General features: G+C 37.6%; 1 protein-coding gene across 1 annotated transcript; it reads left to right on the top strand.

The window, feature by feature from the left end:
* The first annotated feature begins 319 nt into the window (after positions 1-319).
* Positions 320-20,304, top strand: rasa2 (RAS p21 protein activator 2). The gene is made up of 24 exons (XM_072461800.1): positions 320-467; positions 3,356-3,479; positions 7,082-7,185; positions 7,256-7,350; positions 8,808-8,884; positions 10,364-10,447; positions 10,541-10,613; positions 10,684-10,760; positions 11,320-11,421; positions 12,382-12,535; positions 12,664-12,812; positions 13,279-13,393; positions 13,495-13,569; positions 13,644-13,767; positions 14,646-14,752; positions 14,821-14,904; positions 14,993-15,070; positions 15,150-15,223; positions 15,713-15,819; positions 16,632-16,714; positions 17,283-17,491; positions 17,700-17,803; positions 17,947-18,127; positions 18,197-20,304. The coding sequence occupies exons 1-24, from the start codon at positions 383-385 to the stop codon at positions 18,225-18,227; spliced, it is 2,496 nt and encodes an 831-aa protein (XP_072317901.1). The 5' UTR covers positions 320-382; the 3' UTR covers positions 18,228-20,304.
* The last annotated feature ends 2,523 nt before the right edge of the window (positions 20,305-22,827 follow it).

Here is a 22,827-nt window from a genome sequence, read left to right on the forward strand (position 1 = left end):
TATTTAAATGTTGTAATAAAATAAACTAGAAAGAAAATCGATATGTCCAATGAAAGAGACTAATCTTTAACTTTTTGTGACTAACTTCAAGCATGACTTGAAGACATCCATATTAGCAAGCTAAGTAAGCATGTAGCCTGCGCACTGACCGCAGCTTTTACTGTTGCATAACACTAATAAGCAGAACCACTAAGAGTTAAAGCCCTTTAAAACTCCTACCATCGCAGAGGCAGGACTCTGGTGAGCAGTAGCTATCGTCCTGACGCGTGCGGGCGCAGAGGAGCAGAGCCGTGCGGAGGGGCGCTGATGTGACGCGGACGTGGGGCTGGCTCTCCTCCGCTCTGCTGCTATCACACACACGGATATGATAAACCAGCGCTGAATGCACCGGGACGCAGCTCTCATCACCATGGCGGAAGAAGACGACGCCAAGATACGGATTTTACAGAGTCTGCGGGGGAAAATCTGTAAGTTGGTGGTGCCGGTATCTGGGCTGCGGGGTGGACGGGTCCGCAGGGCGGGAGTGCAGGCTGCCTGGAGGGGCGCGGCGGTGTGGAGCTCCCGTGCTTCTGCTCAGGCTGCCGCTGCTGCGAGTGCACAGTTAGCCTAGCGTGCTAACACGGCTAGCGTGTTGTGAATGGCTTCATTCATCGTGCAGGCTCAGCCACAGCCCGCTTTAACGCATGGGCGAGGAGGTCCCGAAAATGCAATATGTCTGTAGGTGTTAGTCTTTATAATACACAGATCAAATCTAGGGTGTTGTTCAGGTTTAACAGTGTTGAGCAGGCTAGCTAACAACACCACAGGCTTCTACTGTAATAACAGTTCTATTACCCGTATTTTACTCTCTTAAGGCATCTAAAAATCAGAATAAAGATACACGACACTAAACAGCATTCAGTTGTGTCAGGAAGAGCGCACGGACAGAAGACGGTGACACACGCACTCATGTTTGAATCAGAAAATCTCCTTATCATGTTTATATATTAACTAGTAAAAGGCCCATGTTATTGTTATTGCTGTTTTATACGAAATGTAACTCATAGAGTACCTCATGTATGATCATTTATATTCGAGACAATGCATAATAACGTGTTGTTATATTGACTATAAGAATAGTTATAATCAGTATTTTTTACACATCTGACAAAAAATTATGTTACACTTGTTTAAACATTTACTTTGACACTGTGAAGTAGAATCCTTAAGTAAAGATTTGGTGCAGTTAGGTTTATTTCGGTGTATTTAGGTTCATAAATAAATACACACACAAATGTTGTTACACTACTATGATTTAATGAGAAAGCAGTTAAGCAGAACAAAAATAGAGGAACTACCATGGCATGTAACTCACTGCAGTCTTACGAAACTGCACTCTTCCTCGTTCACACTTTGTCCTTTTCCTCCAGCCTAGATTCATGAAGGTACTACTCAGATTAATAAGTGACCATAATGCAACAGGTAGCTGGAGTTGTAGTTCTGGTATATGTACTTTCTTGTTTGTTTCTTCTATTATTGAACATGTTTTCTTGTTAATCTAACGACAGCGCACTCTTATTCTAACATTCTAAAAAGCTGAGCTCGGTCTTGGTGTTTTCTAAATGAGGTTCTTTGGCTGGCTTAGGATACGTTTCCAGAGACCAATTTAGCCCAGAGTTTGCCCTGCTAATCCACACGTCTAAATCTGTGACTCATTGTAAAGGTGTCATCAGGCAGGACTGTGTTGATGTTTAAGGATTAACTTTTTAACCTTCTGGCTGCTATTTTGGTTTACATTGCGCATAGGTCCAAGGTGTATGTACTGTACAGAAGAATTCTTAGTGCGAGTACGGTAGACCGAAATATGAATGGCGTGCTGCAAAGTCGTTTGTCATTTGTGAATCAGCGCTGGGCTGTCAGGGTTGGTTTTGCCGAGGTTGTCAATGTTTCATGTTTTAACCACAAATGAGCAGCGAGACATCCGCTCCGTCACCTGTCTTGACACCACTCACAATGTGTGTGGGAAAAATATTCAACAAAATAATATATAAATAAACGTTGTTTTGTTTTGTCAAATAAGAAATTAAGATGCACTTTATTATGTTTTTTCTAATGACACTAAAATAACAGTTTTTGGCGGAATAAAATCTGACCGCAGTAAAAAGGATTTCACTAGGCACTTGACTCATCGTTCAATGAATAAAATAATCTCAATATTTTGGAGGCTTAGTATTTGTTGTTTGTACATTTTAATTGCTGTAGTGGGATACTTTTTTTCTTTTTTCTTTTTTCTTTTTTGAGCTGCAGAGGGAGAATAATGATATATGTATGACTCTTAATAGTTTGTCTCATAATGGCGTTTGCAGGATTTCTTTTCTTTTCAATTTGCTGCTAAAATGGACTTCAATATTATCATACATTGCATTATTTTCTGTTGCAATATATTGCACTTCAAATTGTTTAATTGGGACACTCCAAATGTCACTGAATAGATCATATAAAATAATACTTTTTTTTTTTTTTTGATAATGATTATGAACGCCCCAAGTGGAGGAGTTCAAGTATCTTGGGGTCTTGTTCACGAGTGAGGGAAGGATGGAGCGTGAGATTGACAGGTGGATCGGTGCAGCGGCTGCAGTGATGCAGTCGCTGCATCGGACTGTTGTGGTAAAGAAGGAGCTGAGTCGATAGGCAAAGCTCTCGATTTACTGGTCAGTCTACGTTCCTGCCCTCACCTATGGTCATGAGCGGTCGAAATGAGTTTCCTCCTCAGGGTGGCTGGGTGCTCCCTAAGAGATAAATCTGGGTGAGGAGCTAAGTCACACGGGAGGAGCTCAGAGTAGAGCTGCTGCTCTTCCACATTGAGAGCTGAGGTGGCTCGGGCATCTATTCCGGAGCTTCCTGGGCGCCTCTTTGGGGAGGTGTTTCGGGCATGTCCCACCGGGAAGAGGCCCCGGGGAAGACCCAGGACATGCTGGAGGGACAATGTCTCTCGGCTGGCCTGGGAACACCTCGGGATCCCCCCGGGAAGAGTTGGAGGAAGTGTCTGGGGAGACACTTCCTTAGTTGAATGACAAATAAGTTATTATTTTTGTAATATGTTTGAATCAGAAAAAGGTTAATTGTCATTGTCAGTGAACTAAATTCACAGGCTAGGAACTTGCTTTGGTGATGACACATTCAACAAGGAACAATAATGTGCTATAATACTATTGAACTATAATGTAAAACATATACATGGTCTGAAGATTAATTATACATGTTTACTCTTTTCATTATTCATAAAACCACAATAAATATTCTTTGTAAATTAGTCACTATCACAATTTGGTACACTATCATTGACTAATCTTTTGCATTTATTTCAATGTGACAGGTGAAGCTAAAAATCTGGCTCCAGTCTCTGGACCAAATCGTCAAAGGGATCTCTGTACATTCTGTACCATAAGCCTGGATCAGGAGGAGGTTTTTCGCACAAAGGTCTTTGATAAAAGTGTCAGGTAAGAAGAAAAAAAATCTCCATACTTAATTAGCTCATTAAATCAATATTACAACACGCTTTGGACATTGGCAAGGATTGTTTTTCGGCTCCGATCATTTGGTTCTGAACTACTAGACCTTTCAAATGTTGCTGTTTTATACTTCAATATTTTAGTAATTTATTAATATAAAAAAAGAATATTATTATATATATCTCCACGTTTGTTTCCAACACACCTGTCGAGATTCACTACTGTACTTTGGAGGTATTGGTCTTCCATATTTTCTTTTATATTATATTGTTTAAGGTCAACAATTTCTTACAGATATATTGTTACGTACAAACACACAAATTAGTCCTATTGCTTAGTAACTGCTACGCTACAACTGGACGCTGTGCCTGGACACAGATATGGTCCATTTGAAGCCGAGCCCATTTGAGTTTCCTATCTGCACCATTGCACAGCTCATTGTAAACAGTGGTCTGTGTTCTCGTGGCATTTCACAACAGGCTTTTTCTCCCGATGTCGGTGCTGTTCAAAAGGGTTTTACAGTCTCAGAGGAAGTGTGTCCTCCCACGCTCTCCTCTGTGTCACTTGCACCTACCTGAGTCTCTACATGTTAGAACGGCTCATTTTCGGTCAGTGTTTTTGGTAATCATTTCAAGACATTCTTCCGTTAGTTTCAGGAAGGGTGGTGCAGTTATTCCAATTTTATATACTTTAACAACACTCCAAGACACAATTTAGTTCTAACTTGGAAAATGTCTGGCTTTTATTTTACTGTTATTAACATTGTGCGATTCTATCATTGTCATTATTGATCGTTCTGTTAAGTAGGAATAATGCACTGTAAAATTAGACACAAAAGTGCAGAAATATAAATGTATGCTCTCATTTGAAAGCATTACACAGCATGTTTTTTTTTATTTTATTTGCTGTTTTGGCTGTCTTTTTAATTGTTTCAAGATAGATGACATACTCTACTTCTGTTCTCTCATTTTGCGCAAAACAACAATTGTAATATTATCCATTTTGTAATATATTTGCTTTTGGTTACTGTTGACTTTTGCAAAATGGCCTAATTGAACTTATGCGCGTAGCCACTTAAGATTTAGATAATATTGCGGTACTTATTTATTTATTTATTTATCTATTCATTTATTTATCTATCTATCTATTACAAGGCAGTCATACATAGGTACATGCAGAGCTGTAACTCTATTGCCAGTGTTGATTCTCAACTCTTGTCCCTGGTTGGACTTTTCCGTGATCATTTGTTGTTTTGAAGATATTCTGAATTTCAATATGGAGTATGTCATTTACAGTAAAAAAAATGCTAAATGATGAGCAGATTAAAGTTACGTTGTAAACTTTCAAATAAGGGTATAAGGGGATATTTCTGCCGTTTTGTGATTCATTTTACAGACATTTCAAATTTTTCTGATCATTTAACCTCAACTAATACATTTAACAATCAGACAATTTAAAGATTGTTATTCATATTCAGATATTCAGTCAATATTGCCTTCCCAAACCTGATCTTGTGCATTTTACTCTTGTGTACTAAGTTTGAGGTCCAAAAATATCTTAGAAACGGCTTTAGTGAGGGTAATACTATACATACTTAATATTCCATGATTTGTTTTGAAACGTATTATTCAATTATTCTGGAAATTGTTCCATAGAAAAACAAATTATTTTTCGATTGTTTTCCTCTTCTATTCACTTCTCATCCAATGTCTAATGTCTAAGGTCTAATGTTTTCCACAAAGTCTGATACTAGGATAGTCAGACATGATTGAAATGTATTTAAAATTATTCTTTGGTTATTTATTTGATTTTTGGCACGTTAGGTGAGCGTTGCTTTCCCCCCAGACACAGTGAAATAAAAGAGCTCTGGACAGTAGCATTTTAATACAACACAGTATATCTTAATAGCGGCTTCTGCACACATTGTAATCCGGTCCAAATGCGTAAACCCGGGTCAGTCTGTTTGGGACAGGTGGTAGGTCCAGAGCTTGTTGTGCTTAACCCACAGTGTCAGATCAGCAGAGTCAGATCGAGCGCCAGAGCCTTGACGTGCTGCGGCCGGGACTTGGCAGGACTCCGGGCCACAGACGTTTGGCCTTCTGACATGTGCCACTTTACACACACACACGCGCGCGCACACACACACACACACACACACACACAAACGCACACACACACACAAACGCACACACAAACGCACACACCTCAGGCCAGGCACCAAGGCTGCAACTTTCCATAAACCATAATTAGCAAATATTTCTGTTTTATTTTACATAAAAACTACATTTCAGAATGTAATTGTGTAGTTTAGATATGCACAGTTATGTTCTGAAATGCATCTGATTCTTGTTATTAGTTTGTTTGTTTATATTTCTTCTTGTCAATTCTTAAAATGTAACTTTGAACAGAATCCTGGCATTAAAACATAAAGAAACATATACATTTACGTTACTTTTCCCCAAACAACAGAAACAAATAGATATCTCTTTTGACTGGAAACATATAAAAATACGCATCAATTAAGTAATTAATTATTGAGATATATATATATATATATATATATATATATATATATATATATATATATATTCTGTTTATATTTTAATTTAATCAGTTTTTTTTTTGCTATAAATATAAGAGTATTGTACAGCTTGCTTTAATATTATGAAAGACATTGAGCGCAGGAATTCATTTTAGATCAAACTGCAGTGGTTGGTTGAAAGTTTCCGTTGTAAATGGACATATCTGAGGGAACAATCAGTCCAGACCTGCTGAGTCAGAAGATCACCCTGTGTCCACCTTCTGTTCAGATCCACCTGCTTCACTGCACACGGAGCAACATGAGCCAAGAAAGCCCTTTACATCACAACAAATACATAGCAACAAACAAACAAAATAATCCTCAAGACTCAATCTGGATTAAATATACAATGAGTGGATGAATAATGCAATGTGGTATGAACTACGATTATTTTAGTAGTCGACTAATCAATCAGCAATTATTTTTTCAATTAGTCGACATGTCAAACAATTATATCTATTTTAGATTCAGACATTTTGAATATATTTTTTACAAAAAAAGGTTGAATATAGATAGAGAATATTTACAAATGAAGTGTATTATTTACATATGAAATTGTTGTTTATTTTCTGGCATTTTGATTTAGTAATATAGCTATAAAAGGTATTTACAATTATCCAAAATACAACTAGTTATTTTTTTAAATAATTTTTATAGTCGAACAGTCAAGATTAGTTGAGTAATCGTTACAGCACTAGTATAAGAATTGTTTTTAACTAATGAGGAAATTTGTTTTTTGGAAGTAAGTATAAAAAAGTATATTTACTTTTTGTGTCCTTTTAGCAAATTACAGCAAAATACATCATATTAAATAGTACTACTTGTCTATCAATTGTATTTAGTATATAGTAACAATAAGTTTTATATGAGAACAAGTGCTGTATATCTGGGCGTTAGAGTCGGACCACTGCTCTAACAAATCTTCCAGTTGTGTTTTGTAGTTGATTTTAAGCAAATCCGTCCACCATAAACTGTTTTTTACTCATCTGAACATTCTCTTGTTTTGCAGCCCTTTCTATGGAGAGGATTTCTACTTTGAAATCCCACGACCATTTCAGTGTTTATCGTTCTACGTTTATGCCAAAAGCGTTTTTCAAAGGGAACTGCCAATTGGTAAGTAACTTTATAAGCATTGTGCTTATATATGTGTTTCAAAGTGTTTTAGACAATGTTCTTGTTGCAGGAAAAGTGTCAATACGAAAGGACGACCTGTGTAAATACACCGGAAAAGAAGACTGGTTTAGCCTACAGCCTGTCGATCCCAACTCAGAAGTCCAGGTAAAACAGGGGCATTTTATACATATTAGCTGAGATTCGGGGGTTGTACAGTATTTTTTGTTTTTGTTTTAGGAGTGATAAGCTACATCACAATTTAAACAAAATCCTCATTTAGATGGGACAAACCATAATTGTGTTCTTGTTGTTTTAGGAGTAGAATAATGGCTTCACTTTCTGAAGCTATTGTGAAAAAATATAACAATTTTAGTTTATTTATAGAAGATGTTGAACGTGTGTCAGTTTTTGTTTAAATGTGGATGGGCCCAATAATTACAGAGATATGAATCCTAAATCACATCAGCAAGACTGCATTCTGACATCAAATTGTGCCATAGCTCAGTTTTAGAATGTTCTGATGTCATGTGAACGCAGCAGTTAATTAAATCAATGTTTTTTTAACCCGCTAATCCTTGTACTTCAGGCTACTACATGTTCTGAAACGCATGGGTTTCTTGTATTCATTTCAAAGTTTGTATCTCTTTCTTCTCTGAAATTTGAACGCTTGACTTTAGAATTTGAAAGTAATTGCGTTGGTAGCCTGAAAAATCACAATCAGATGTTCCAGAATCGTTCAGCCCTAAACTAGATCACACAGGAAGTTCACACGCATTTAGACAAAAAGTGCTTGATGAGGCGATTACGCTCATGTTCACATGCATTATTCATTTCTCAAGCTGATTCAGAACTGGAAATAAAGGTTTTTCAGCAGATAAATTGTGACCTCTGACTAAAATATGACTGCAAATTAGATAATTTGAAAAAAACAAAAAACAGTACTTTGGTGCCAAAGGAAAATACAAAGCCACTTGTGAGTAACTGCAGCTAAGTGTTGACTCTAGCTCCCAAAAGCCCACGCCTGACTATTCTTGGTGCGCTGCTTCACGGACACATGAAGAGACTTTCACATCCGACATTTTGTTATTTTTTTACCTTTACCATGCAAATTATATGAATGACGTTTGTATAACTCTCCAGGCAGGATTTCTTCTATCCGTTTGAAATGTTTTTGGCACGTGCCGCTGAACAGGTGAAGCGTAATCAGGTAACGATAGTTTCCTAAATAGTACAAAGCAGTTGGTCTTATGTGGGCTTAAGGGCCTATCTGCTTGCATTAGAAAGCACTACGGCTTCAGCAAATGCCAAGCTGCAGAGACAAGGAGCAAAGTGTGTGGGTGCTCTGTCTCTCTTTCTCTTTCTCTCTTTCTCTTTTCTCGATATCACTCACTCTGACACTTCCGATGGTCAGAGCGGCAGCCTTTACCACATCCGAGCACAGATCTTTCAAAGTGATCAACAAAGTTCACATCCTCCGGCATCCGTTTCTCAGTATCGAAGTTCTTTTACAGTTTACGCTGCAGTTCACTGAGGCACTTTAGACGCATTGAAATCCCATGACCCGGGAAAAGTAATTTGTAACGTGCAGTCCGTCATTCCCTCCTTCTCCGTGTGTCTGACAGGGCAAAGTTCATCTGGAAATGAGACTGGATGAAGTTATCACAGAAAATGGCTCATTGTGTCAACATTTACGAGTCAGGTGAGTGGTGCGGCGTTCATTTGAAAATGTAGAATGCGGTGGTAGAGAAATGACACATACAAATACAGAGCAGTTGATCATGCCATACACCAATCATTAAAAAAATGAACTTAAATAAATGATGAGAACTAAAAATGTATATTATCTAAAATGATAGGTTCCCCTTATGGCCCTCCATGAAACAGTAATATCATAAAAGTTGGAGCATAAATATCATATGGAGTGTAAAACGTAATCAATAATCAGTTAGATTAAGTTCCAAAACCATCATGTTACAGAGGACAATTTACTGAAGAGCAAAGGCAGTTCCAACTGTTTTTAGTTCCCCTGATCTACTCAGACAATACTTTGTTCTTTGACATTTTTAGTGCATGAGCAGTTTATTTATTGAACTATATTTGTATCATATGACAGTGTAACTTTGTATGTGACATATATTGGTTTCCCATTCACTCTGTGAGAAGGGAGGAAGTGATGGCATGAGAGCAGGAAGTAGGAGCTTCTCAGTGCGGCCGCTGCGGTTTGTGCCCCGTCACTCACTGTGACCAACTGTTTGCTCAAACTGTCACCTGCTGTTTTTAATGTGCAGAGCTGACAAACCACTTATTTATTTAGATAACAGACATAGTACACATGAAGGTACATGTAAATCTGTCAGATTATAGCCAAAAGCATAACATTAACAACATTAGTAACATGGGTTAGGGTTAGCCTATATATATATATATATATATATGTGTGTATATGCACACACACACACACACACTGATTCTATTCAGTTTTACAGTTGTATGTTTTTACACACACTTTCCCCTTAAACTGTAATCATTCTTAAGGTTACAACATCCAACAGGAAAGACACCTTGACAAACTAATTGACACTCATTGCAGACGGTTTGCTATAGGTGTAGTGGGAAAAACACATTGACTTCTGGGATTTGGGGAATATGGTCATGGAAGGTACAACACAAACATCCTGAGTGTACTGTACCTTCTGTGTCTTTGTCCTCACATAGAGATGGGCTCAACCTCTCTGCGCACCCGCTGACGCCTGCTCAGCAGCCACATCCTGTTTTGGGTGCAGACACTGTGTTTGTTGTCATCTGAAACAACAAAGGCAGTGGCCCCTGTGTGGGTCCCTGGGTGACCCCGGCAAACAGGTGGCTTTACCTAATAGACTCTGGAAGGTTATTCTTAGAGAGACTCATTTGTATTATAAATAATGTTATAGGATGCTTCAAAAACGTATTGTGGTCCTTTTTGATGAACAGATGTTTTCAATTGCACTTTAAACATAAAATCAGTTTTAAATTAAATTAAATTAAATTAAAGTCATTTAGTTTGAGTTAATATTGAAACATCCACTCTCTGCAACACGAGGCCTTGATTTAGCAGTGGAAAATTACAACATGTTATGCATTATAATGTACTATAGTTATGGAAAATGTCTTCAAATGTATGTGTTTTATGTTTCTCTAGAAAAATAGAGTGCCAAGGACTGCCATTGATAAGTGGGCAGAACTGTGACCCGTATGCAACTGTGTCACTTGTCGGACCAGCCAGGTAAGTGCTGTTTACCACACAAATAAGTCATACAACTCTCTATAAACGCTGTTTTTGAGTTGCATTAATATCTACATTGTTGTTTCCTGTCAGGTCTGACCAGAAGAAAACTAAAGTTAAGAAGAAAACAAGCAATCCTCAATTTGAAGAGACCTTTTTATTTGAGGTAAATGTTTAGAGTTTGTATTCAATTCTAACAGACATTTAAATAACAACATTTATTGGTTTTCTATTAGGTCACAAGGTCGAGCAGCTACTCAAAGAAGTCCCATTTCCAGGTGGAGGAGGAGGACATTGAGAAACTAGAAATCAAGTGAGTACATAATTGAGTATACAAATGAGGTTGGAGCGAAATGGTTAGATTTCTTTATGTTAAAAGACATTCCTTTGAATGTTAAAGTAAAAGTAAATTGTGTGAAATGTGTCTCAGGCAGTTAATTCACTTTCTGATTCAAAGCCCTATCCCAACCTATTTCTAGTCCTAAGAGCCAAAAGTGATAAAGAGAAAGTGCATTGGACATGGTGTTTCTGACTGGTAGAGAGAGGATAAGTGGGGGTCCCGTCACAGTGGACTCAGAGCTCACTGGGTAAGGTACTGTCCCATGCATGTTTTTTAGGCTTGAGTTTGAGGTGGTGTCATTGCAAGGACAGTATATTCTAATAGCTTTGTGCCCTAAACAGGTAAGTTTTATGAATGAACCTTCTGCTGATTTGAGTTGTGTGATTTTCTTGTTGCTGTTGTTGTTTTGTGAGGAAGACTTCAAGACAAGCCATGTTTTCACTCATGACGAGAGCTCGAGCCTATTGGCCTGAACATTTACATACAAACATATTCATACAAATAAATGTTGTTTGTGTGTTTGTTTTTTCAGAGTGGAATTGTGGAACAACGAGAATCTTGCTCAGGATGTGTTTTTGGGAGAGACACGTGTTCCTGTGAAGATATTGCAAAATGATCACATTCACAAAGCCTGGTAAATAATATGGTTAACTACAGTTCATGAAGACATTTGTTTCAAAGTACACTACCCTTTTTTATTTTACATTGTTTGTACCAATAGGAGCCTTCACTGCAGCCTCAACAATTGCATTGCCGCATTCACTTTTTAAGTTTATTAATGAGTTAATTAAACTAAATATCATTTAAGTATAATTGTATGGATAGGATTCCTTTTCAGTTGGAGTTGGCAGCATTAGTAACAGGTGATTTGAAAATCCTCACTGATCTTTGAATGTTCAGCAGTTTGCAGTGTGGGTGTCACCTAGCTTTGCGTCAGCGTAGGCGATGTGGGATTATGCTAGATAGCAATCTGTCAGTACATGAGGGCTGAAAGTCAAGTGCGTGGGTGGCGTTTTGCATGGTGGCAGTACCTGCTGTCCTGTGTTTATGATAGAAACCTTCAGCGCCACAAACATAGTGCACTTTATTGAAATGAGGACAGGTAATGTGTCCACAGCAGAAGAAATGGCCCGGTCACCACCACTGAACTCAGATCAGGCTTAAAGACTGACATGCAAAGTGTCTTTATAGGAATGAGCGTCACCTGTTGGTCTTCATGTGTCATATCAATCGTGTTGGAGCATGGTATTTTTATTGCTTTTCAGTTCTATACTATAATGGGTATCATGTTTCACAATCGCTCAGTCACTAGTTTCATATTACACCTCAATAAATCACTATTTATGCTGTTCCTTTGGCCTGATAAACACCACATTAATGTTTGATACTATCAGAGTGACTCTTGTTCAAAAAAGAGAATAAACATTTGCATAATTTAAAAAGAGAGACAATGTTGTATGGCTGTATAAAGGCTATATTTTCTTAAGGAATTGATGAATTAACTATACCATTTTTGTAGTTTACCTTGCATGTTTAATAACGAAATAAGAAAATGAAATATCTAAATAACCAAAGCACTTTCCTGGTCTCAAAGGTATTTACTTCAGCCAAAAGGGAATGGAAACAAGTCTAAGTCTGATGATTTGGGATCATTGCGTTTGAGACTGACCTACATAGAAGACACAGTGCTGCCCTCTGCCTGTTATACACCGCTCTGCAACCTGCTGCTCAAATCCCCTGATGTGAAGGTACTTGTTTACTACAAGGATCTAAAAGTACTCATTCAAAGAAAAAACCTACAACATATGACATCCAAGAAGGTTGTCTGTCCCTTTTGATATGATATACTTACTCTAAATACGTGTGTTGTCGTCAGCCCATCTCTGCGTCAGCTGCACATATTTTGGGGGAGATCTGTCGAGAGCGATATGAGGCTGTGCTGCCCATGGTCCGACTCCTGCTCTACCACAGTCGCTTTGTGCCTTTTGTGACGGCTGTGGCTGCACTGGAACTGGACCACACTCAGTGAGTTCTTCATCACACACGTTATGCTTTATGATATACTAATGAAGGATGTTCTGTTTGGAAATCACAGCATCAGATTCTCAGTCCAAAGTCAACTGCACCACATGCACTAAATGATTCATGTCTGTGAACCCTGTGTCAAATATTTAGAAGCTGTCTAGTCATGCAAGAGGAAATGACAACTTTAATCTTAGATTCAGATTTCGGTGGAAAGTTTGAGAATGGTGTATTTTGATTGAGGTTAGTTTGGGTTATATATATAACATAAGTGGTCATGTGTTAATGAGACCTTCCTGGCTAATTAAAGGCTAAATAATATGCCGGATTGCTGGCCTGCCAATTAAATGATTCATAGGTTTTATATCATGCTATACGCATTACTAAATACGTTTCAGTATATTGATTACTTTCCAATTATAAATAATTCATTAAATAAAGTATTCATGATTCATTCTCTTTATTTCAGGGAGGCAAACACTATTTTCCGTGGCAACTCCTTGGCGACGCGCTGCATTGACGACATGATGAAGATTGTGGGAAAGAATTACCTTGCAGTTACCTTGAAGCCAGTGATAGACGAGGTGAGGACAAAAATAAATGTTTTAGATGTTTTTTTACGTTTTTTCACTTTAGTATCACTTTACACGTCAGCGGCTGATAATGGTTTGTAACATTTTATTAGATTTGTGAATCCAACAAAACCTGTGAGATTGACCCAGTTCGACTCAAAGAAGGAGATAATGTCGAGGTCAACAAGGTAGATCATTTGTCTGTTATTGCTACAGTCTTAGAGGTGTTTGTTGTTTTGACAGGAATTATGTTTTGTTACAGGACAACCTCCAAGGTTATGTCCAGAAGGTTTTCTCCTCCATCACACAGTCCAGTGCCAACTGCCCCCCTCTCATGTGTGACGTCTTCAGGTCTCTCAGACATCTGGCCTGCAAACGATTTCCAGGTCATTTTTATTTATTTTTCACAGTTTCCTTTTCTTTAGTCATATTCAATATTTTTGAGCAAATGATAATCACTAAAATGTATTTCCCAGATACTAAAAAATAACAATTAACTTCTGTTAACTTCTGCATCATGATGTTAATATAATTTGATTATGAGGCTCTAATGAGACAATAACACACAGTCGCACACCAGTATGACACTGGGGTCAAACAAAGAAAATGACCAAGGCTTTTGTCCAGAAAGAAAGCAGATATCAAAACATTTGGACATCTACCACCTGAGTGTGCTCTACATCTTTTTACAATTTTAAAAGCATATAAGATAAGATAAGATAAGATAAGATAAGATATTCCTTTATTGTCCCACATGGGGAAATTTCATTGATGCAACGCAGGTAGATCCAGAGGTAGATATATGAGGATGTAGTGATCCTGCTGTGGCAGTGGAAGGTGCTTTGAGGCCTTACAAACTAAAGTCACAATCAAGCCAGCTTGAATGGAATAAAACGTAACTCTGGTTGTGTCCTGTAGCTTTTTATTTTATAAATACATGTATATTTCCACTAAATTTACTAGCAGTATACAAATAATCCAGAAGGTGGCGCCAGACCTTCAATATCAATGTCTTTGTACAACTGGTCTTCCATTCTTCTCCTAATTTTCAGTATTTTTAAATCCAAATCAGAGACTACATATTGATATATATCAGATTGATTATGTTTATTGACCTATAAAGTCACAGTGACAAAATCTGAGAATAGAATTCCCATAAAATGAGTGATTACATAAAAGCAATACCATTTTAATAAAAATGGCGTGTAAAAATAAGTAAGATAAACAAACATGATTTGAGAATCTTCATTCATTCTCTCCACAGCCGACCCACACGTGCAGTACTCCGCTGTGAGCAGCTTTGTGTTCCTGCGTTTCTTTGCTGTTGCTGTACTTACTCCTCACTCCTTTCAGCTCCGCTCACATCATCCTGTGAGTATGAGCCCCACACAGCAGCCACAGGTCGCACTAAAGACAATCTAACATGCTTCTGATTTCAGGACCCAGATATTTCACGGACACTCACTCTCATTTCTAAAACCATCCAGACTCTTGGCAGCTGGGGCAGTTTGTCTAAAAAACTGGTAATGCTTATTATTATCTCTTTTTTTCCTGTTGATTTCAAAGCCAAACATCAAAATTGGGATTTTTCATTCATATCCTTTATTTCAGTCTAGCTTCAAGGAAACGTATATGTACGACTTCTTTAAATCATTCCAAGAAGAGAAGTGCATTGAGAAGGTTAAAAAGGTAAACTTGGACTTATCATTTAAATGTCATCAAGCCATTAATGCTTTCAGTTAACTGCAGTCATGTTTTCTATACCCAGTTTCTTGATGAAATCTCATCAAATGTCAACAAGGAATTTAGTGGTGTGGAGGATGCACTGGTTCTTAAGGAGGGGTGAGTGTGTCCAAGGCTCTGTTACAAATTTTGCTTGTCCCTTTTTCAACCAGATTTTCAAACTGGAGGAAGTAAGAACTGAAGGAGGAAGTATGTATTTAAATCTATCTAACTAGTTTCTAGCTCTCACAAACCAAATTTTACAATATACTCTATATAATTGTATTTGTTATATACTACCCATGCCTTAAAGTGCACATGACAAGTTAGACTGCACATTTCACTAAAACATCATGCGCACTTTAAGTGGATCTCACAAAACAACATTTGATGCATCTCCAGATGAATGTAATGATACATCATATAAGTAACTGAATTGTTCATGTGTTCATTGTTTCAAGACATTCAGCTCTGAGAACTTTATCTTCCATCTGAAGTTTCTAATTAAATTTGTATATTAAGACATTGTCAGACTGCAACTGACTGGAACTAATCTTCAGTCATTCGTTTGTAAAGATCATTGTTGTAAGTCCTGTAAATCCTTTTCAGGGAAGTTCAAAAACGGGCCCAAGGGAGAAAACGTCTCGGCAAGAAAAACTTCAAGAAGAGATGGCTTCGAGTCACCACCAGAGAGCTGTCTTATCATAAACATAAAGGTGAGGGGCAGTTAATGGTGCATTATGTAACTTTCTGTTGGAGGTCCATCACTTGCTTGTCTTCATGGAAATCACTTGATGCTTTGTCTAGAATGTTCCACAGTGTGGCATTAACTTACCTATCTTACGATCTGTTCTTCTGTATCTACCTCTGTATCTACCTGCGTTGCACCAATGAAATTTCCCCATGTGGGACAATAAAGGAATATCTTATCTTATCTTATCTTATCTTGCATGTATTGAATTAAAGGTGTTTTGATTGCTTCAAAAGTACCTTGAATAACATGTATTCTAACTGTGAGTAGCCTCACCCTCCACAGATCTAAACTGTAGCTTGGCCTTGTGCCAATACCTGCTTGTCTCCCTGGTAATGTTTCATCCAGGCAAAGCAAAAACATCTCCATGGAGATAATCACATAGAGTACCTTTACGTTTGGTCAAAAATCAATGCCATAAACGTGTCTTGACAAACCACTTATCTATTTAGATAATAAACATAGTGACTTGAACGTGTCTTTTTGTTTAACAAGAGGGTTATTAACTATTTTCTTCTCATGTTCAATATAAAATGTATTATGCAGTTGTTCACTCTAGTAAATACTTTTTTTTTAGTAGCATAGCATTTAGTAGTAACATTTAGTAGTTTTTTAGAGCAGTTCAGTAGATAAATACTAGTTATGCATTCATTAGGGATAATGGGACTTGTTCTGAGGTGTAGTCAAATATTGTATCCAGTATATCAAATCTGCAGCTCTTGAGAAGCTCGGCTCAGTATTATTGTTGGAGTGGTTCTGACAGACTTGTGTTTTTAGGGAAAGAGGCCCTCTGCATCATAAGTGTCAAAAACATCCAGGCTGTGGAGAAACTGGATGAAAGTGCCTTTAACCGCAAAAATGTAAGTGTCCCCATCGACTTCCATCATCATCATTGAGTGCATGGGGATCATCAATATTTATTCTGTCACATGTGCTCCAAGTGAAAACAAAGCCATTGTGGTCGGACTGTGCTGGTGCTGATGTACTGATTTGTTGACCCTGTGGTCAAATAAAGTGACAAATGTGGAAAGCGTAAAGGGTCTGAGAGTGTAAAGAATTTGTTATTTCTATTAAAAGGTGCCACAGGGGGGCGGTAGTGCACACTGACATTGTGTCCTTGGACAAGACACTTCATCCACCTTACCTCCAGTGTCCAAGTATGCTGTTGTATGAAAGAGAGTGAGTTTGTGAGTGTGAATGTAGAACAATGGATTCATATTAGTCCATGGCTACAGCCTGGTGTGTTTATATATCATGTACGTTCATTAACATGCACTTTCCCCACCAAATAAACTAATAAGAGTATATTTGTGTCACATATCTTTGTATAACCAATACAAACTGCAGGTTTAATTTGAGAAATTTGTTAATTAGCAGTGCAGACTTGAACATGCAACACAACTGTAACATGTGTGTTTTCTCTGTCAGATGTTGCAGGTGGTGCACTCAGAGAAGCTTCTGTACGTACAAGCAGGAAACTGTGTGGAGGCCAGTGAGTGGCTGGAGGTGCTGGGCCAGGTCAGCCGCTGTAACGAGGGCCGTCTGGAGAGTTTCCACCCATCCACCTTCACCAGGGGAGTGTGGACGTGCTGCAAGAGCCAAAACAGCTGTGCACTCGGCTGCAGACCCTGCACCACGTGAGTCTCAAACATGAGTAGGAATACTGAGAGTACTGAGAGTATTATACAGTAAACAGATGAGTGTTGCCTAAATACTTATTCCAAATTGTAAAAAAAATCCTTTTTAATCAGATCGATTTCAGAAGAATTGCAAATATGAATTCAGGAGCAGCTTAATTCATCTAGAATTGTGGTTTGTTTTATGTATTTTGTTCATGTCTTGTAGAACAATGCTGGCAAACCTGCAGCTGGACATTGACTGTGATCGAGAAACTGAGAGGATTTTCTCTCTTCTGTCCTTAAATGACACCAAACTTCAAAACATGGAGGGTGAGTACTAAGGTCAGTGTTTTTGTGCACTGTTGTGTGGCTGTTGTAACTCTTCAGAGCTTTAGTCCGTCTTTTACACCTATACTTCAATGTTCTTTGAGTGTAACCTTTTCCAGGACTCATTTGTGTTTGTTTTCTTGCAGATGCTTGTGCCACCCTGGCGGTGTACCAGGGCCCTCAGCGGGAGCAGGACGAATACTCCAAATTCACCATTCAGGAACCCAAAGAGACCTTTCAAACACTCAAACAGCTGCGCAATGTCATGGAGGAGCTGCGGCAGCAGCACAACCAGCGGGGCGACACCATGGCCCAGTACGGCAGTCTGTAAGTCTGCAGCTCACACCCAAACACAGTCACATGGGAGCTGACTCAAATGAAGGCTCTTTGTTCCAGGGACAATCCCATTGTAGGGAAGACCTCATAGAAGACATAAGCTGAGGAGCGGTGCAGTGTATAACCTGCACGACAAGGAAGTCCAGTGGAGTCTGGACAGGACCACAGAACTGTGGAAACATGTGAAGAAGCCTGTGGTGCCACAGGATCCGAAGGCACAGAAGGGTTTGGCATTACGCCTCTTTTTCCCCATTTAGAATCATGGGCACATTACAAGGGGAGTCTATGTTGAAATTATTTATATCATATCATCAGTGCCCGTTTTCATACCCAAAGCTGTGTGAAGAAGGCATCATTAGATGGTGTGTGGATAGGCTGCTAATTTTTTATTCATCAACTTTTATACAAATACCTGTGATCGCTTAAATGAGTCCTTTAAGGACAATGCTCTTTTCAGAGACGGAATGGGCCATTTACTTCTGACCCATACAATCTTTCTGACCTTAGTGTCTTTCCCTTTTCAATGAATGTATATATTTCATCTTTAGATACACTTACTTTTTGAGTTTTTACGGTGAGTGGATCAGACCAATCTGCCTTACTTTGATGGATGTTATTTCTCACATTAAATGCTGAGGGAATAATGCAAAAGCACTTTAAATATTTGGAACTTTCCAAATGGATATGACTAGATACTTAGTATCAACTCCCCTTCGATCAGTTCCATGATCTTCAGTACGTGTTTTTCATTCAGTAATGACATTTATTGCCTGTAGATATAAAGATATTTTTCTTGACCAAAGAAAATTTCATAGATTTGACTTGAAAAGGAAAAAATAATTAATGTATTTTCATGACAGATGTTTTAAAGTGGACAAATCTCTATCCGTGTGTATGTGTTTAACATATCATTTATTTGAAGTCGGATGTGTTCAGAGAGAGAGAGTGAGAGAGAACGGCCATGTTGAAGGCATTATACTATATTATATGCCTGAAGTGACAAGTGACGGTGCTAACATGAAGAGAGTCACATGATAACAGCCAACTAACATAAAACACATTACTGTTTTAGCCATTTAACCATGCCAATACTGTTTCAATTCCTTACTCTGTACTGCCAGAACCAACAAACCACTTCATTTATTTTATAGCCCTGATTATAGTTTGGACAAGGAAACACCAGCACCATGTTGAATATATACACTACCTGAGTGTGGTCACGTCAAATGTATTCACATCCAGCATCCACCGTCAGACTTTCACTGAATGTCTTTGACCATATCACTTTCCCTATTGCCTGTATACGAACAATGAAGTGTTAATACAACGCATACAAGACTTGAATACTCTTAGACAAATGATGGACCAGTCAATAATGTAAGGGGGATCTTTGCCCTGTTTATGTGTAATGTGTGTTTTATTTAACATTTAACTGTTTTTCTATGGAGGCTTTTTATCAAGAATGTTTTGTGCCACTGTTTTGACATTTGTCCTTGTCTCCACTATTTTAACATTGCATCCAGCAAGCCCAATTATACCAGAAAATACATAATCAGGATTTCCTCAACCCAATCAGAGCCATTTAAGTTGCTGAAGAGGCGTCATCAAAAATAATCAGATTGAATCATGTATTTTGGGGAATCAAAATTGGATCATTTCTGGCCACTGTACAGCCAACTAAATCATGACTTTTTGGAGGTTTAAAAGATTCAGCCCAAAAATCTCTCAAATCCAGGATCGAGTATTTGTCAATATTTAAAGTTGTTTGTTCCAACTTTCCTGGCGACGATTCCAAAAGCCACTCCAGCAGCAGCAGCTTGATCCTGTTTACAGACATCACATTACACTCGCCCATTGCCAGATCAATGAATGACTTTTTTTCTTAATCACATCTGTTTTTTAAAGGGACCATTTTACCTCCTGTACACAATCATTACAAAGTTTTATCATTATAAAAATAAAATAAAAATGGACGGTACATGAAGTGCATTTAAAACTGTACTTCTCATGGACAAATCTAAGGGAAAGTCTTTAAATGTTTTTACTGATTTTATGTCGGAATATGTAAGGAATCCTCAAAACTCGATAAAGTGTGGGTTTTTTTTATGTTTTGTTTTCCACTTGTTTGTCACTTTTGTCCATTTAACAATAAACCAGTTGCCAGTCAAGCTTATGTCAATTTCATCATCTTGCATTATTAACGCTTTTGGACCACACACGTTGACTTTATGTTGTAATAGTTGATTAAATGTTATAAAGATTAAAGGAACACAAGCTCACTGTATAAGTTGTAGGAAATGCATTGAAATCCTCTGAAATTGTTATTTTTTTAAACAACATAGGGATCATTAATGTAAGCCAAACAGTAAGACAAAGAGTAGATATTAAATTACTTCCATCCAACCCTGCTCAAAAAACTGATTTGTACACATATTTCATTTATTGACTATTACTGACAAAGCTTTGGTGTGATTGTTTACAGAGAAACAAAGATTAAAAGCCTGTGTCAACTCATAATTGACTAATGACTGTTTCTGATTTAATGAGAGCATAATCTCTCTGGGTTCTGTCCCCTCACCTTCGGGTGGTCCCCAACTACAGCTCGTCCACTCTACAACATTTCACAAAACTTATTTAACCCCTCTGATCCCTGAAGTGGCCTTTCCTTGTGTTGGTCGACTTCGAAACCATCATGTTGATAGAAGTCGTGTTTTTGCTTAGTTTAAAGGAGACTCACAATGCTTTTTTCAGGTTCCCTCCATGCTATTGAAATATAACATACTGTAAGTAAGTAAGATTATCATTTTACATTTTGTTCATTGTAAACTGAAATACAGATCTAAAATAGCTTAGTAATAGAAACAGATCCATTGACTTCCTGTTCAAAACTGCAGAACTGATAAGCCCCGCCTCTTCATAATCACGTTTCACTGTAACGAGCAGCGTGTTGTCATTTACATGTTCTTATTTTTGAAAAGTAGCTACGTGACATTTCAGAACTCCACATGTGTCACTTGAAGTTTCCTTTTTCAAATAATCATAGCAAAGTACAGGGATGTGGGCGGGGATAAAGGGTAGGTTAAAACGGGGAATTTTCGTGCATTTGAGTCTCAGTTGCAGAACAATACAGGATTAACTCGTACATGCAGGAATCAAAATATAACTTTAAGTAAACTAATGATAAACAAACACTGTTGTAAAAGGTTAAAAGCTCAGTAAAGTTGATTTTGCATCATATGTCCGCTTTAAAGTAACATTTTGAGTAATATTTTGAGTTTCTAGTAGTAGATCCACCACATTTCTATTAAAATCTCAAAAACAAGGCCACAAATACAGAGCAGTCACACAGGAAGATTACAGTCCTTAAAATTATAATTTAGCATCAAATTCATGGTAAAGACAACGTTTGAGCATCTGGCACATGACTAAGAGCGCTTTATCTTTAATATCTTATAAAATGCAAAGAAGGTGCCCTCAAAAGCACAGTCATGGTCAACAGGTCCCTCTTGTAAATAAACACACTTATATGGTATACAAATGGTCAAAGAAACTATAAAAATCTACTTGTATGTAAATAATACCAAAAAACATCAGGCTTAATCCATTACTCGTCTGTTGCTGAAAATTGTCAACAAAAAATGCAATATTTCTGTACATCAATTATTCAAAATATAGTTCTACATTTTCAATTTTCTCAGAAATAACAATCTATATGATTTAATGTACGTGGGGGCTTGTGGTATAAGTTTTGCTATTTTGTCTTATCACAGAGCTTAGCAAACATTAAGAATCAAAAACACGTGTATAAATAAATTATATAGTGTTCCAATTACATGTTGCGGCATCAAAACTCCAGTTTGTTTTACATATTTTACATGAACGAGATTCCAGGTATGTTTTTCATATAGAGTTATTGGCGAAGCTTCGTATGAATGGAGCTGTACAAATAAATCTTGATTGATTGATTGATTGATTGATAGATAGATAGAGTTAAGTCAACACATTCTTTTCAGCAAGTTGTACTAATTCATCACTGGTTTTGTGGCTTTACTCACAGAACCATAACAAACTTACTGGAATATCAATGTGCAGATTGTGTGATCAATCTGACAAGACATAACAAGTGATCCTGAAGATAAATTATTGGTAAGAATCTCGCTTTATTTTAGTTCCTTCTAATCTATCAAATAATAATCAGTAAAGTAATGCAAAGTATATACAGGTCATTGTCAATAAAATGTTAAAACACCTCTGTACAATCATTTAAATAGTCAAAAGTCATCAAAATTGTGCCCATAACAGAGAAAAGTGACTAAGATGATAGACTTGTGGTGTTGGCAACTTTAGCCAGTTTAGCCATTTTTCTTGTCTTATTGCTCAACCAAAAAATGTTTGAAATCTTTCTTTAAAGTATTTGAATTCTTGCTAGTCAGGAAAGAGACATAAAATATACTGCAGAAGTGGTATTTGTGCAATTAAAATCCAACTCCAGTACATTGTCACAATACTGCTGCATCTTCTGATTAGTAAAGGGATGGTTTACTGTATCTAAGCTTAACTCCATCCTGTTACTGTCAGGGCAGTTGTAAATGCTTAAAACAATAATTATTCACAGTTTCGAATGTAAAGGATGGATGTCTGCTCCGTGGAAGGGAACACACCTGGGAAGTGGGAACCCTTCATATTTTGGC

The sequence above is a fragment of the Eucyclogobius newberryi genome, unplaced genomic scaffold (assembly GCF_026437365.1).
Source record: "Eucyclogobius newberryi isolate DKJ021-1_F unplaced genomic scaffold, fEucNew1.0.hap1 SCAF_10, whole genome shotgun sequence".
NCBI classification, from domain to species: Eukaryota; Metazoa; Chordata; class Actinopteri; order Gobiiformes; family Gobiidae; genus Eucyclogobius; species Eucyclogobius newberryi.

Excerpts from the sequence above, each read along its gene's own strand:
- rasa2 (XM_072461800.1), top strand. The coding sequence starts at position 383 with ATGCACCGGGACGCAGCTCTCATCACCATGGCGGAAGAAGACGACGCC. Across the intron at positions 7,351-8,807 it reads ATCCCAACTCAGAAGTCCAG|GGCAAAGTTCATCTGGAAAT; the intron begins GTAAAACAGGGG and ends TGTGTCTGACAG. Across the intron at positions 10,614-10,683 it reads AAGAGACCTTTTTATTTGAG|GTCACAAGGTCGAGCAGCTA; the intron begins GTAAATGTTTAG and ends GTTTTCTATTAG.